General features: G+C 46.3%; 1 protein-coding gene across 1 annotated transcript in view; it reads left to right on the top strand.

The window, feature by feature from the left end:
* The window catches only part of kif28 (kinesin family member 28), a 28,997-nt gene extending 12,242 nt beyond the window's left edge, over positions 1 to 16,755 (top strand). Inside the window, exons 11-23 of the mRNA XM_066658086.1 lie at positions 2,939 to 3,029; positions 3,131 to 3,191; positions 4,093 to 4,216; positions 5,445 to 5,601; positions 5,799 to 5,902; positions 7,155 to 7,262; positions 7,782 to 8,080; positions 8,878 to 9,012; positions 10,996 to 11,162; positions 13,533 to 13,627; positions 14,184 to 14,325; positions 14,809 to 14,957; positions 16,591 to 16,755. Of these exons, the coding sequence (XP_066514183.1) occupies positions 2,939 to 3,029; positions 3,131 to 3,191; positions 4,093 to 4,216; positions 5,445 to 5,601; positions 5,799 to 5,902; positions 7,155 to 7,262; positions 7,782 to 8,080; positions 8,878 to 9,012; positions 10,996 to 11,162; positions 13,533 to 13,627; positions 14,184 to 14,325; positions 14,809 to 14,957; positions 16,591 to 16,755 (1,797 nt within the window). The remainder of the gene's footprint in view (positions 1 to 2,938; positions 3,030 to 3,130; positions 3,192 to 4,092; positions 4,217 to 5,444; positions 5,602 to 5,798; positions 5,903 to 7,154; positions 7,263 to 7,781; positions 8,081 to 8,877; positions 9,013 to 10,995; positions 11,163 to 13,532; positions 13,628 to 14,183; positions 14,326 to 14,808; positions 14,958 to 16,590) is intronic.

Here is a 16,755-nt window from a genome sequence, read left to right on the forward strand (position 1 = left end):
CAAGTAAACATTCCACCTTAACAAGGGTAAACATTCCACATTAACACAGGTAAACAAACCATCTTAACACGGGTAATCATACCACGTTAACACAGGTAAACATTCCACCTTAACATGGGTAAACATTCTTCCTTAACACAGGTAAACATTCCACCTTAACACAGGTAAACGTTCCACCTTAACACAGGTAAACATACCACCTTAACACAGGTAAACATACCACCTTAACACGGGTAAACATTCCACCTTAACACAGGTAAACATTCCACCTTAACACAGGTAAACATACCACATTAACTCGGGTAAACATTCCACCTTAACACAGGTAAACGTACCACCTTAACCTGGGTAAACATTCCACCTTAACACAGGTAAACATTCCACCTTAACAAGGGTAAACATTCCACATTAACACAGGTAAACACACCACATTAACCCGGGTAAACATTCCACCTTAACACAGGTAAACATTTCACCTTAACACAGGTAAATATTCCACCTTAACAAGGGTAAACATTCCACATTAACACAGGTAAACACACCACATTAACCCAGGTAAACATTCCACCTTAACACAGGTAAACATTCCACCTTAACAAGGGTAAACATTCCACATTAACACAGGTAAACAAACCACCTTAACAGAGGTAAACATTCCACTTTAAGACAGGTAAACATTCCACTTTAACACAGGTAAATATTCCACCTTAACACAGGTAAACGTTCCACCTTAACACAGGTAAACATTCCACCTTAACAGAGGTAAACATTCCACCTTAACACAGGTAAACATTCCACCTTAACACAGGTAATCATACCACCTTAACACGGATAATCATATCATCTTAACACAGGTAAACAAACCACATTAACACAGGTAAACATTCCACCTCAACACAGGTAATCATACCACCTTAACACAAATAATCATACCACCCTAACACAGGTATACATTCCACCTTAACAAATGTAATCATTCCACATTAACACAGGTAAAAAAAAAAACATACCACCTTAACACGGGTAAACATTCCACTTTAATAAGGGTAAACATTCCACCTTAACACAGGTAAACATTCCACCTTAACAAGGGTAAACAAACCACCTTAATACAGGTAAACATTCCACCTTAACACAAGTAAACAATCCATCTTAACAAGGGTAAATATTCCACATTAACACAGGTAAACAAACCATCTTAAGACGGGTAATCATACCACATTAACACGGGTAAACATTCCTCCTTAACACAGGTAAACATTCCACCTTAACACAGGTAAACGTTCCACCTTAACACAGGTAAACATACCACCTTAACACAAGTAAACATACCACCTTAACACAGGTAAATATTCCACCTTAACAAGGGTAAACATTCCACATTAACACAGGTAAACACACCACATTAACCCGGGTAAACATTCCACCTTAACACAGGTAAACATTTCACCTTAACACAGGTAAACATTCCACCTTAACAAGGGTAAACATTCCACATTAACACAGGTAAACAAACCACCTTAACAGAGGTAAACATTCCACTTTAACACAGGTAAACATTCCACCTTAACACAGGTAAATATTCCACCTTAACACAGGTAAACGTTCCACCTTAACAGAGGTAAACATTTCACCTTAACAGAGGTAAACATTCCACCTTAACACAGGTAAACATTCCACCTTAACACGAGTAATCATACCACCTTAACACGGATAATCATATCATCTTAACACAGGTAAACAAACCACATTAACACGGGTATACATTCCACCTTAACAAATGTAATCATTCCACATTAACACAGGTAAAAAAAAAACATTCCACCTTAACACGGATAAACAAACCAACTTAACACAGGTAATCATACCACCTTAACACGGGTAAACATTCCACTTTAATAAGGGTAAACATTCCACCTTAACACAGGTAAACATTCCACCTTAACAAGGGTAAACAAACCACCTTAATACCGGTAAACATTCCACCTTAACACAAGTAATCATTCCATCTTAACAAGGGTAAACATACCACCTTAACACAGGTAAACATTCCACCTTAACACGGGTAAACATTCCACCTTAACACAGGTAAACATTCCACCTTAACACAGGTAAACATTCCACCTTAACACAGGTAAACATACCACATTAACTCGGGTAAACATTCCACCTTAACACAGGTAAACGTACCACCTTAACACAGGTAAACGTTCCACCTTAACACAGGTAAACGTTCCACCTTAACACAGGTAAACATTCCACCTTAACACGGGTAAACATTCCACCTTAACCCAGGTAAACATTCCACCTTAACACGGGTAAACATTCCACCTTAACACAGGTAAACATTCCACCTTAACACAGGTAAACATTCCACCTTAACCCAGGTAAACATTCCACCTTAACACGGGTAAACATTCCACCTTAACACAGGTAAACATTCCACCTTAACACAGGTAAACACACCACATTAACACGGGTAAACATTCCACCTTAACACAGGTAAACATTTCACCTTAACACGGGTAAACATTCCACCTTAACCCAGGTAAACATTCCACCTTAACACGGGTAAACATTCCACCTTAACCCAGGTAAACATTCCACCTTAACACGGGTAAACATTCCACCTTAACACAGGTAAACATTCCACCTTAACACAGGTAAACACACCACATTAACACGGGTAAACATTCCACCTTAACACAGGTAAATATTCCACCTTAACACAGACTCAGAGATTGCAGCTTATCACATTTATAAAGCTTTAATTGTAAAGTTCTGAAAATAAAGTCCTAATTAAAATACTGAATAATAAATCTGTAAATGTAAAATAAGATTGTAATAAAAGTGTAGAGCATTAAGAGTGAAGTGTGATAATAAAGCCCTATTTATGCTGGGTGTGTGTGTGTGTGTGTGTGTGTGTGTGTGTGAACAGGAGAGGACGATGATGCAGATGTACCCGTACCTGCTGAATATTAATGAGGACGCTCAGCTCTCCGGGGTCATCAAGCTCTTCATTCAGGACGGTCAGCTGTGTCCCTCTCAGTGCCACACCTCAGGTCTCTAGTGTGTGTGTGAGTGTGTGAGTGAAGGTCTGACGGGGAACTGTGTGGATGTTGTTGTGCAGGAGACTGGGACGTGGGTTTGGACGACACTTCTCCCAGATCCATATCCATCAGGGGCCTGGGGTGAGTCCAGGGTTTAGTTTTGTGTTTGTGTCCCACTCTGTAGTAATATTTACCCAGAATGTGATACAATTAAATCGTTGATCTTTATAAATGACACAGCTTTTAAAAAAAAGGTCTGAAAATGTAAAGGTGAGGTAAACAAATAATCATAGCCTTGTTTTTATTAGTGTTAGTGTGGTGTGTTCTCTTTGTGTCTGCGTGGGTTTCCTCCGGGTGACTGTCTGTGAGGAGTGTGGTGTGTTCTCTCTGTGTCTGCGTGGGTTTCCTCCGGGTGACTGTCTGTGAGGAGTGTGGTGTGTTCTCTCTGTGTCTGCGTGGGTTTCCTCCGGGTGACTGTCTGTGAGGAGTGTGGTGTGTTCTCTCTGTGTCTGCGTGGGTTTCCTCCGGGTGACTGTCTGTGAGGAGTGTGGTGTGTTCTCCCTGTGTCTGCGTGGGTTTCCTCCGGGTGACTGTCTGTGAGGAGTGTGGTGTGTTCTCCCCGTGTCTGCGTGGGTTTCCTCCGGGTGACTGTCTGTGAGGAGTGTGGTGTGTTCTCCCTGTGTCTGCGTGGGTTTCCTCCGGGTGACTGTCTGTGAGGAGTGTGGTGTGTTCTCCCTGTGTCTGCGTGGGTTTCCTCCCACAGTCCAAAAACACACGTTGGTAGGTGGATTGATGACTCAAAAGTGTCCATAGGTGTGAATGTGTGAGTGTGTGTTGCTCTGTGAAGGACAGGTGCCCTCTCCAGGGTGTATTCCTTCCTTGAACCCAGTGATTCTGGGTAGGCTCCAAACCCACCGCCGTCCTGAACTGGATAAGGGTTACAGACAATAAATGAATTTATATTTCTACTGTGTTTGTTTGGAATGTACAAAAGCTCTGAGTTGTGTGTGTGTGTGTGTGTGTGTGTGTGTGTGTGTGTCAGTATTCAGCAGAAACACGCCGTCTTCTCCAATCATAGCCGCAGAGTGACGGTCAGCCCTCTGTCAGGGTCCAAGGTCATTGTGAACGGAGCATCCATTTCTCAGAAAACAGACCTGCAGCATTTAGTGAGTCTCTCTGGGACATTCTCCATAAAACTGTACATAACTCTCTCTTCCTTGGATTAAAGGAGCAGTCAGTCATTCCTCTCCCCACATGACTGTGATTGTTTATTATTTGTATGTTTATTTCTATAAAGACATATATAAGCTCTGTCGTCCCTGACTGATCCGGTTTATGCTCCACGGAGCGGGTCTCCTGCGTGTCGTGGCCAGGTCTGCTGTCACCGTTTATTGTTATTTTATATTTATATTTATTTACTGCATGTTTTTATTCATTGGACACATTTTTACAGATTTATTGTTATTTATTCATTTATATTGCATCAGTTTCTAACACTTTTTCCTGTTACCGAGGGAGGGTGGCAGGTGACAGTCTGTGTGTTGGCGCTGTGTGCTGCTATCGGTGCAGCTGTGGTCTAAAGGCTAGAGCAGAGGGCTGAGGGCTGAAAGGTCATTGGTCTGATTCCACGAGCAGCAGGAAAACTGGGGGCAGTGGGAGTGAAGGAACAGCACTGTCCTCCTCCTCCATCCACAGCTGAGGGGCCCTTGAGCAAGGCACCGAACTCACACCTGCTCCCTGGGCTCCAGGGTTGTCCCCAAACAGTGAGCCTTTAAGCTTGTTGGAGATGAACTGCGCCTCCCCCTGGAGGTCAGCACGAGTAGCTGGTTGTAGTTGGGAGGGGAGGGTAGAAAAGAGAAGTCAAGATGGACAGCGCCACCTGCAGCCCACATGAGCTCTGGGAGATCTCACAGCTTTTCACAACATGAAACAGACCATAATCAAGATAACGAAGTTAATAAACTCATGATCTGAGGCAGCGAGGCATTTTTACTCTCCAACAAGCCCTTTTTTCTCCACTAATTCATATTGTGAAAGACATTACACTGACATCTAGTGGCCTGGATGTGTTTTAAACATGGCCGCCCCATGTAGGAAACCCCCTCTTGTTTTGCACTCACTTCAGACGGCAACTTGTGTAGCGTTAATTATTTCTTGTCAGAAATTCCACAAACAGCACAATGAGAGATTAATGGTTGCGTAAAATGTTAAGAACAAGGAACGTTAAATGAGTAGTTCATGATTTTAATGGAAACCACTCTAATGTGTTTCATGTGATTCATGACAATGCTGTGCTGCTGTATGTTGTTGGAAACAACTGACTGCTCCTTTAAGTCCAGAGGTGCCCCTGATGTTCCTCAGTGACCGAGTGTGTCGCCGCTGTGTGTTGTGAAGGACCGAGTGATTCTGGGCTCTAACAGCACCTTCCTGTTCATGGGCTTCCCCTCGGAGCGATCCGGAGAGGACTGGACTCGCTACGATTACGACTACTTCCACTCGGAACTGGCTGCCGCTGAGGGAGTCCACCTCCACGCGCTGTGGGAACAACACCGTACTGACGCCACTCACTCATTATTATTATTATTATGTTCTGAATGATTCAGAACTTCCATCACACATTACTTACAGTGTGATATGAATTATGCAGCATCTGCTACTATTTAATGAGAATGATGTTTCTACAATGGAACATGTATACATTAACATTGTAGTGCAGCCTGAGCGTGAGCTGGGCGTTTATTTCCACAGGGGCCCTCCAGACTGACCCCAGTCTCCTGGCCGTGTTCTATGATTATATCAGACTGATGCCGATGGTGAACGAGGCCAATCAGATGAGTCAGGAACTCCACAAGGTCCGGGTTTACACTCTCACAACTGGATTAACAAATTAACAGATAAATAAGTTCTATTTTACAACACAAGCAACGTTTTATTTTAATAAAATCACCAGAATTCAGTTATGGTTTATTTCATATAAAACATTAATTTAATAATCAAAATTATAAATTAAAACATTAATATGGAGAATTACATTAATTATCTGTAACCCTTATCCAGTTCAGGGTCGCGGTGGGTCCAGAGCCTACCTGGAATCATTGGGCGCAAGGCAGGAATACACCCTGGAGGGGGCACCAGTCCTTCACAGGGCAACACACACATTCACTCACACACTCACACCTAGGGACACTTTTGAGTCGTCAATCCACCTGCCAACATGTGTTTTTGGTCTGTGGGAAGAACCCGGAGGAAACCCACAGGGAGAACACACCACACTCCTCACAGACAGTCACCCGGAGGACACCCACACAGACACAGGGAGAACACACCACACTCCTCACAGACAGTCACCCAGAGGAAACCCACGCAGACACGGGGAGAACACACCACACTCCTCACAGACAGTCACCCGGAGGAAACCCACGCAGACACAGAGAGAAGACACCACACTCCTCACAGACAGTCACCCAGAGGAAACCCACGCAGACACAGGGAGAACACACCACACTCCTCACAGACAGTCACCCAGAGGAAACCCACGCAGACACGAGGAGAACACACCACACTCCTCACAGACAGTCACCCGGAGGAAACCCACGCAGACACAAGGAGAACACACCACACTCTTCACAGACAGTCACCTGGAGGAAACCCACGCAGACACAGGGAGAACACACCACACTCCTCACAGACAGTCACCCGGAGCAGGAATCGAACCCACAACCTCTGGAGACCCTGGAGCTGTGTGACAGCAACACCTACCTGCTACGCCACCGTGCCGCTGCAAAATTGCGTTTAAAAATAGATCTAGAATTTGGTTATTATCCAGATCATTTGCAAAAAGGAAAATCAAAGTTATAATAAAATTTATAATGAAAATTACTGTCCGAAAGTGATGTAAGTCAAAAAATAATAATCAATTTTAAAACACACAGATTAATACATTGTTTACTGAAAAAGATTTTTCCAATGTATCATTTTTCATTAAATTTGTTGAAATATTGACTAAAAGTGTTAAAATCCCTTCTGAATCTGCTTTTTGATCTTTACATAAATAAATGTAAATAAATTAAACACATTTTTTGTTTATTTTATGCAAATTTCCAGGGGGTGGAGTTTAAGTTGGAGATTAAGAATCTGGCGATGTCCGACTCTAAAGGTCATGACCTGGAGAAAGAGGTCGCTGTGAGAGTGAGGAGTGTGGACAATAAACAGGTGAGTGTCCAGTTTATACACAGCTCTGTAAAAAAGTTTACACAAGTTTCCAGTCCAGTCGGGTCCTGTGGGGTCCCGTAGGGTCCTGTAGAATCCAGCTGGGACCTGTAGAGTCCAGTCGGGACCTGTTGAGTCCAGTCAGGTCCTGTGCAATCCAGTCAGTTCCTGTAAAGTTCAGTATGGTCCTGTTGTGTCCAGTCATGTCGCGTAGAATCCACTTGGGTCCTGTAATGTCCAGTAAAGTAAGTACGATGCAGTGGAAAAGCAACATTAGAGAGACACATGCTGCCATTGAGGTGACGTCTTTTTCGGGAAGTCCATGGTTGTTTCAGCAGGACAGTGCTCATTCAGCCAGGCCTCATTCAGCGTGTGCTCCAACAGCGTGACTTCATAGACACAGTGCGTGCGCGGCCTGCGTCCACATCCGTCTCCTGTGGTTGTTATGAAGAGGAGAATCAGACACTGAAATGTATTAACCCTGTAATGTCCACATCTGGAATTGTCCCTGTGTTTGTCCAGGTGTGGGTGTGGTCTAAAGCGAAGTTTATAAACCGTAAGTTCCTGATGGAGGAGGTGTATCAGCAGCAGGTTGGGGGCGTGTCTGAAGCTGAGGGCGGGGCCCTATCGGGGGGTGAGTCCAGGGACAGAGACCCGTTCTGGGACCCTGTAGAGCCGCTTCACCTGGGCAGTGCTCACCTGTGGCTGCAGTCTCTCCCGTTCCGGATCAGTGTGGACGAGCAGGTGGAGGTCATGGGACCGGAGGGGTCAGAGGAGGCCATTTTACACACACAGCTCCTCCCCTGCAGCCCCAAAGGATTGTGGGTGACACTCCTGCATCATACACACACACACACACAAACCTTCCACAACTCTGTAATTTTTGTGTATGTGTATGTGTGTATATATTTATATATGCTTGTGTATGTGCAGTTACATTTACATTTACATTTATTTACATTTATGCATTTGGCAGATGCTTTTATCCAAAGTGACCTACAAAAGAGGAACATTCAAACTACAGCACAATTTATACATAATACCTTACACTGAGTGCAATATGCAGGAAGTAATAAGTGCATTAAAGAAAGACTTTCAGAGCAAGAGATACTCTCAGAAGAGCTGGGTCTTCAATGATTTCTTGAATGCGGAGAGGGTTCCTGTTGCTCTGATGGTGCTTGGAAGCTCGTTCCACCAGCGTGGTACCAGAGAGGAGAACAGCCTCGACTGACCTGTACGGGGGGTTGGTCGTGTTAGTTGGCGCTCCTTTGAGGAACGGAGAGGGCGGGCGCTAACGTATGGTTTTAAGAGTCTATTGAGGAAGATGGGAGCAGAACCAGTGAATATTCTGAAGGCCATCATTAGTGATTTAAATTTGGTGCGAGCAGCTAAGGGTAGCCAATGCAGCTCAACTAATAGTTTTTGTGTGTGTGTGTGTGTGTGTGTGTGTGTGTGTATACATATTTCTGTGTGTTTGTGTGTATATGTATGTGTGTGTATACATATTTGTGTGTGTGTGTGTGTATATATGTGTATACATATTTGTGTGTGTGTGTGTGTGTGTGTGTGTATGTATGTATGTGTATACATATTTGTGTGTGTGTGTGTGTGTACTCAGACCCCTGGGGGAGGATGAGATCCTGATTGACCCGACAGAGCTGCTGGGGAAGAGGCTGGATTTCCTGCTGGTCCTGGATCAGTGCTGTGGGCTTCGCTGGGTGAAAGAGGCTCGGAGCCGTGGGGTCCAGATCGGGTCTGAACCTCTTCAACATCATCTCCTTTGGTTTAATCTAAACACTGTCTGAGCGTCCGGACCTTGCTCCAGAACCTTTGTCTTTTTAAAGACACTGAAATCTTAGGTCCGGACTGTGTAACTCACTCACTCACTCACACACACACTCACATACTCACACACTCACACACTCACTCACACACTCACTCACACACTCACACACTCACTCACTCACTCACACACTCACTCACACACTCACTCACACACTCACACACTCACTCACTCACTCACACACTCACTCACTCACTCACTCACTCACACACTCACTCACTCATTCACACACTCACTAAGTCATTCACATTCACTCACTCACTCACTCACTCACACAATCACTCACTCACTCACACACTCACTCACACACTCACTCACTCACTCACTCACACACTCACTCACTCACTAAGTCATTCACATTCACCCACACACTCACTCATTCACACACTCACTCACTCACATACTCACACACTCACACACTCACTCACACACTCACTCACACACTCACACACTCACTCACTCACTCACACACTCACTCACACACTCACTCACACACTCACACACTCACTCACTCACTCACACACTCACTCACTCACTCACTCACTCACACACTCACTCACTCATTCACACACTCACTAAGTCATTCACATTCACTCACTCACTCACTCACTCACACAATCACTCACTCACTCACACACTCACTCACACACTCACTCACTCACTCACACACTCACTCACTCACTAAGTCATTCACATTCACCCACACACTCACTCATTCACACACTCACTCACTCACTCACTCGCACACTCACACACTCACACACTCACTCATTCACACACTCACTAAGTCATTCACATTCACCCACACACTCACTCATTCACACACTCACTCACTCACTCACTCGCACACTCACACACTCACACACTCACTCACTCACTCACTCACTCACAAACTCACTCACTCACACACTCACTCACACACTCACTCACACACTTACTCACTCACTCACACACTCACTCACTCACTCACTCACACACTCACTCACTCACTAAGTCATTCACATTCACACACTCACTCACTCACACACTCACTCACTCACTCACCGACACATTCACCCACACACACTCACTCACTCACTCACTCACACACACACTCACTCACTCACTCACTAAGTCATTCACATTCACCCACACACACACTCACTCACTCACACACTCACTCACTCATTAAGTCATTCACATTCACTCACTCACTCACACACTCACTCACTCACACACACACACTCACTCACTAAGTCATTCACATTCACCCACACACACACTCACTCACACACTCACTCACTCATTAAGTCATTCACATTCACTCACACACTCACTCACTCACACACTCACTCATTTAGTCATTCACATTCACCCACATGCTAACTCACTCACTCACTCACACACTCACTCACTCACACACACACACTCACTCACTAAGTCATTCACATTCACCCACACACACACTCACTCACACACTCACTCACTCATTAAGTCATTCACATTCACTCACACACTCACTCACTCACACACTCACTCATTTAGTCATTCACATTCACCCACATGCTAACTCACTCACTCACTCACACACTCACTCACTCACACACACACACTCACTCACTAAGTCATTCACATTCACCCACACACACACTCACTCACTCATTAAGTCATTCACATTCACTCACACACTCACTCACTCACTCACACACTCACATAGCCAGCCATCCCATCTGTGAAGTGTGAGTGACTGGGTGAGTGTGTAAAACTGTCCACAGGTGTGTGTGAATGACTGGGTGAAGGTATGAGTGACTGGGTGAGGGTGTGTTCCTGCATTCTGAGTGGGCTCTGATCCCATCATGTTTAAAGTGCTAATACAAGATGAATGAATGAATGTGTACTCTGTATCACTTGCAGGTTTCGGCTGTTCGACTGCCCCCAGGCTCTGTACACTCCGGCCGTGTGGCAGAACGTGAACCCGGTTTTAGATTACAGAGCCCAGTTCACAGCACTGAAGACGTCCCCTGAGCTCCTGCACTACCTCCAGAGCAGTGCCCTGGTCCTGGAGCTGTGGGGTCTTCAGGGTGAGGGTTCTGTTCCAGCACAAACCTCTATACACTGATAAAGTCACATCACTGTCCTGTAGGTGGCGTTCCGTCCCAGTCAGGTTAGAGATATACTTGCTGTCCGGACGTGTGTTCACGTAGAGAACTGTCTGCGTCGTGAATGTAACGGTTAACACACTCGCCTGTGTGCTACGCGTGTAAGTGTAGGCTTCCACTAGAGGGCAGACTAGAGAAAGCTGGGGGTAATTGCTGACTAGTCTCTGACACAGCTTTTCTCAAAACCTTCTGCCATTGTGATGCTGCTGATGGCACACTGCTCCCTACTGTTTATGTGTGTTTTGCACTTTGTGTATGCCACATTCATACCACACACAGTGCTGTGCACCTAGGATTATCAGAATTTATTATTATTTAGATGATTAATCTTTTCTGTGAGTGTGTTGTGAGCAACTGCGAAGAACATAGTGTGTTTCCAGATGTTCTCCTGATCGTATGGATTAAAAGTGTTTATTAAGGGCTTCAGCAGCAGGTGGTGTCTCTGTCACAGCTCCAGGGTCCTGGAGGTTGTGGGTTTGAGTCCCGCTCCGGGTGACTGTCTGTGAGGAGTGTGGTGTGTTCTCCCTGTGTCTGCGTGGGTTTCCTCCGGGTGACTGTCTGTGAGGAGTGTGGTGTGTTCTCTCTGTGTCTGCGTGGGTTTCCTCCGGGTGACTGTCTGTGAGGAGTGTGGTGTGTTCTCTCTGTGTCTGCGTGGGTTTCCTCCGGGTGACTGTCTGTGAGGAGCGTGGTGTGTTCTCCCTGTGTCTGCGTGGGTTTCCTCCGGGTGACTGTCTGTGAGGAGCGTGGTGTGTTCTCCCTGTGTCTGCGTGGGTTTCCTCCGGGTGACTGTCTGTGAGGAGCGTGGTGTGTTCTCCCTGTGTCTGCGTGGGTTTCCTCCGGGTGACTGTCTGTGAGGAGCGTGGTGTGTTCTCCCTGTGTCTGCGTGGGTTTCCTCCGGGTGACTGTCTGTGAGGAGTGTGGTGTGTTCTCCCTGTGTCTGCGTGGGTTTCCTCCGGGTGACTGTCTGTGAGGAGTGTGGTGTGTTCTCCCTGTGTCTGCATGGGTTTCCTCCGGGTGACTGTCTGTGAGGAGCGTGGTGTGTTCTCCCTGTGTCTGCGTGGGTTTCCTCCGGGTGACTGTCTGTGAGGAGTGTGGTGTGTTCTCCCTGTGTCTGCGTGGGTTTCCTCCGGGTGACTGTCTGTGAGGAGTGTGGTGTGTTCTCCCTGTGTCTGCGTGGGTTTCCTCCGGGTGACTGTCTGTGAGGAGTGTGGTGTGTTCTCCCTGTGTCTGTGTGGGTTTCCTCCGGGTGACTGTCTGTGAGGAGCGTGGTGTGTTCTCTCTGTGTCTGCGTGGGTTTCCTCTGGGTGACTGTCTGTGAGGAGCGTGGTGTGTTCTCCCTGTGTCTGCGTGGGTTTCCTCCGGGTGACTGTCTGTGAGGAGTGTGGTGTGTTCTCTCTGTGTCTGCGTGGGTTTCCTCCGGGTGACTGTCTGTGAGGAGTGTGGTGTGTTCTCTCTGTGTCTGCGTGGGTTTCCTCTGGGTGACTGTCTGTGAGGAGTGTGGTGTGTTCTCTCTGTGTCTGCGTGGGTTTCCTCCGGGTGACTGTTTGTGAGGAGCGTGGTGTGTTCTCTCTGTGTCTGCGTGGGTTTCCTCCGGGTGACTGTCTGTAAAGTGTGGTGTGTTCTCTCTGTGTGTTTCCTCCGGGTGACTGTCTGTGAGGAGTGTGGTGTGTTCTCCCTGTGTCTGTGTGGGTTTCCTCCCATGCTCCAAAAACACATGTTGGTAGGTGGATTGGAGACTCAAAAGTGTCCGTAGGTGTGTATGTGAGTGAATGTGTGTGTGTGTGTGTGTTGCCCTGTGAAGGGTTCCTTCCTTGCCTCCAAAAACACATGTTGGTAGGTGGATTGGAGACTCAAAAGTGTCCGTAGGTGTGTATGTGAGTGAATGTGTGTGTGTGTGTGTGTTGCCCTGTGAAGGGTTCCTTCCTTGCCTCCAGTGATTCTGGGTAGACTCCAGACCCACCACGACCCTGAACTGGATAAGGGTTACAGACAATGAATGATTGAAATATTTATTAACCACTAAAACTAGGGATTGGATGGTAACACAGTACTGTTTTAACATGTGTTTTGAACTGTGAGGGAATAGAAAGTACCCAGAGGAAACCCACACAGACACAGGGAGAACACATCAACCACACCCATAACTCCTTATATGGCCATTGATTCCAGACGGCCGCAGGACTTCAGTGTGACTGTTAGTGAAGCACTGAGAAATTGGTGCTGTATATAAAAGCTGAATGTGTGCAGTGCATTATTATTAAATACATTGTTGCTGATCTCTCTCCTGTGCAGACGGCTGCTCGGAGCTGGAGTCTTGTCTGGATGGAGTGAGGATGACTCCAGAGAGGAGCTTCATCATCGATAAAAGCAGCTCTCCACAAAACACTGTCAGTTCCTCACTGCTTTATTTACACACACAGAGCCAGGCAAACATCTGGACACATCTGGTCAAACAGGGCTTTAATCTGAGTGAAGAGGAGTGTAACATCACCCACAGGGAGCAGTTCTACAGTTGAACCAGCCACAGACCGGACCTCACCACACGTCTATTACGATTAAATTCACCTCTAAATCAGCTTTAATTCTGTTGTAAACATTTTAAATGATAAAAGCAACAGTTGTGAGACAGAAATTCACTGACGCCGCTTTAGTTCTGTTTCGTCTTAATGTTTTATTTTGTGTTTGTCCTTTGTCCTCTTTCTCGTCACTTTCCTGACGTTTTGTATCATTTCTAATGTTTCTGTGTGTTTTAAAGAATCTGTTCTTAATGAAGTTCCTGATTAAATAAAGTTTAAAAAAATCCACTTCCTTAAACTCTGGGAATGAAAAGAGAAAAAGAAATGTGTGAAAATGAATCTTCATTTGTTTTCAAACTAATTACACACCTGTTTTCCTGTGTGTGTGTGTGTGTGTGTGTGTGTGTGTGTGTGTGCGCGCGCATAGGCTGTGGACAGTTCCAGTTCTGACCTGAGTTCGGTTCTAGACGCTCTGTATCAGGATGTGGAACAGTTGAGGATCAGTAACGCAGCACTGAGGAAGGAGAATGCCGTCCTCAGAGAACAGCTCAATGCATCCGTCGCACTCGGTCTGCACAGAGTCTACTACAGTTACCATGTGTACAGATAAGATTTTAAGTGTGTGTGAGTGTGAGTCGCCCTGTGAAGGACTGGCGCCCCCTCCAGGGTGTGTTCCTGTCTTGCGCCCAGTGATTCTGTGTAGGCTCCGGACCCACTGCTGCCCTGAACTGAATAAGGGTCACAGACAATGAATGAATTAAATTATTCTGTAAAATCTAAAAGTGAATTAATTAAGAGTAAACATTTTACACCATCCAATAAAATCTTAATGGATAAATCATGGCCGCCCAATCACTGTTTCCCCGACTGTACGTGAGGTTCAGGGAGAACGCGGCTGGATTCCGTTTTCTGTCGACGGTAAAGAGTCTGTTTCAGAACGAGTGAATATCAGGGAGCGGTGGCTGAGGAGGGTGGAGAGAACAGAACCGTTCTGTTTCAGTTTAAACACATTGCTGTGGCTCTGAGGCTGTAACCTGTTTACCTGGTTCCAGGTGCGGAAGGTGGGCGTGGCCGAGGAGAGAGAAGAGAGAGTCTGAGGACGAGCTGTGATGCTGATTTCGCTCGAGCACTGAAAGTTTTTTATCACGGAATGACCTCGGTCAGGGGTCAACTGCAGCGGCTCCGGAGACACAGGCCCAGCGTACGTACTGACTCTCATCTGAAAACACAGGGACTGTGTGTGACCTGTGAACCTGGAAACACAGCTGGACATAGGCCTGTCACGATAGACATTTTCTGTGGTCTATACATTGGCCCAAGAAATAATGGCGAATTTTCATTGTCATTATACGACCATTTCATACCATTAATATAACGATAAGATAAGAGCACATTCATTATTATTATCATTCATTCATTCAACCCACGCAGACACAGAGAGAACACACCACACTCCTCACAGACAGTCACCCGGAGGAAACCCACACAGACACAGAGAGAACACACCACACTCCTCACAGACAGTCACCTGGAGGAAACCCATGCAGACACAGAGAGAACACACCACACTCTTCACAGACAGTCACCCGGAGGAAACCCACGCAGACACAGGGAGAACACACCACACTCTTCACAGACAGTCACCCGGAGGAAACCCACGCAGACACAGAGAGAACACACCACACTCCTTACAGACAGTCACCCGGAGGAAACCCACACAGACACAGAGAGAACACACCACACTCTTCACAGACATTCACCCGGAGGAAACCCATGCAGACACAGAGAGAACACACCACACTCTTCACAGACAGTCACCCGGAGGAAACCCACACAGACACAGAGAGAACACACCACACACTTCACAGACATTCACCCGGAGGAAACCCATGCAGACACAGAGAGAACACACCACACTCTTCACAGACAGTCACCCGGAGGAAACCCACACAGACACAGAGAGAACACACCACACTCCTCACAGACAGTCACCCGGAGGAAACCCACGCAGACATAGGGAGAACACACCACACTCCTCACAGACAGTCACCCGGAGGAAACCCACGCAGACATAGGGAGAACACACCACACTCCTCACAGACAGTCACCCGGAGGAAACCCACACAGACACAGAGAGAACACACCACACTCCTCACAGACAGTCACCCGGAGGAAACCCACGCAGACACAGGGAGAACACACCACACTCTTCACAGACAGTCACCCGGAGGAAACCCACGCAGACACAGAGAGAACACACCACACTCTTCACAGACAGTCACCCGGAGGAAACCCACGCAGACACAGGGAGAACACACCACACTCCTCACAGACAGTCACCCGGAGGAAACCCACGCAGACACAGAGAGAACACACCACACTCTTCACAGACAGTCACCCGGAGGAAACCCACGCAGACACAGGGAGAACACACCACACTCCTCACAGACAGTCACCCGGAGGAAACCCACGCAGACACAGAGAGAACACACCACACTCCTCACAGAAAAAATTATTAATAATGTTTAGACCTAGGAACTGGAATATTTAAAAATAAAAGTTAAAATATAAAATATAAGTAATAAAATAAAGCCATTCTTTTTAAAGAAATCCACATATCAGCTCCAGAGCACAGAAAAGCAGAGCGAGCGGCTAAAACTCTGGAGATGTTTATTCTTGTGAACACACACACACACACACACCGTAAACACTGAGGTCAACAACAATCACTGAGTAATGTCTGTGTATCGTACGATAAACCGATAAAGTGATTATCGTGACAGGTCTAGCTGGGTGTGGTGGTTTTCCGTGATTAATCCTAAGCTGTTTAACAGGAGGAGGACGACCTGCTGGGCTTGCGTTTGTTTGTGGATGAACACTTCCGGCTGCTGAAGGATTTCGGGGAGCAGCTGGAGCAGTGTGTGTCCGCTCTGAAACACGACGTGGCGGCTATCGTTCGGAGGAAGAGGGAGAAGTCCGGAATATGGTCAGAAAGATGA

This window comes from Hoplias malabaricus, chromosome 1 (genome assembly GCF_029633855.1).
Source record: "Hoplias malabaricus isolate fHopMal1 chromosome 1, fHopMal1.hap1, whole genome shotgun sequence".
NCBI classification, from domain to species: Eukaryota; Metazoa; Chordata; class Actinopteri; order Characiformes; family Erythrinidae; genus Hoplias; species Hoplias malabaricus.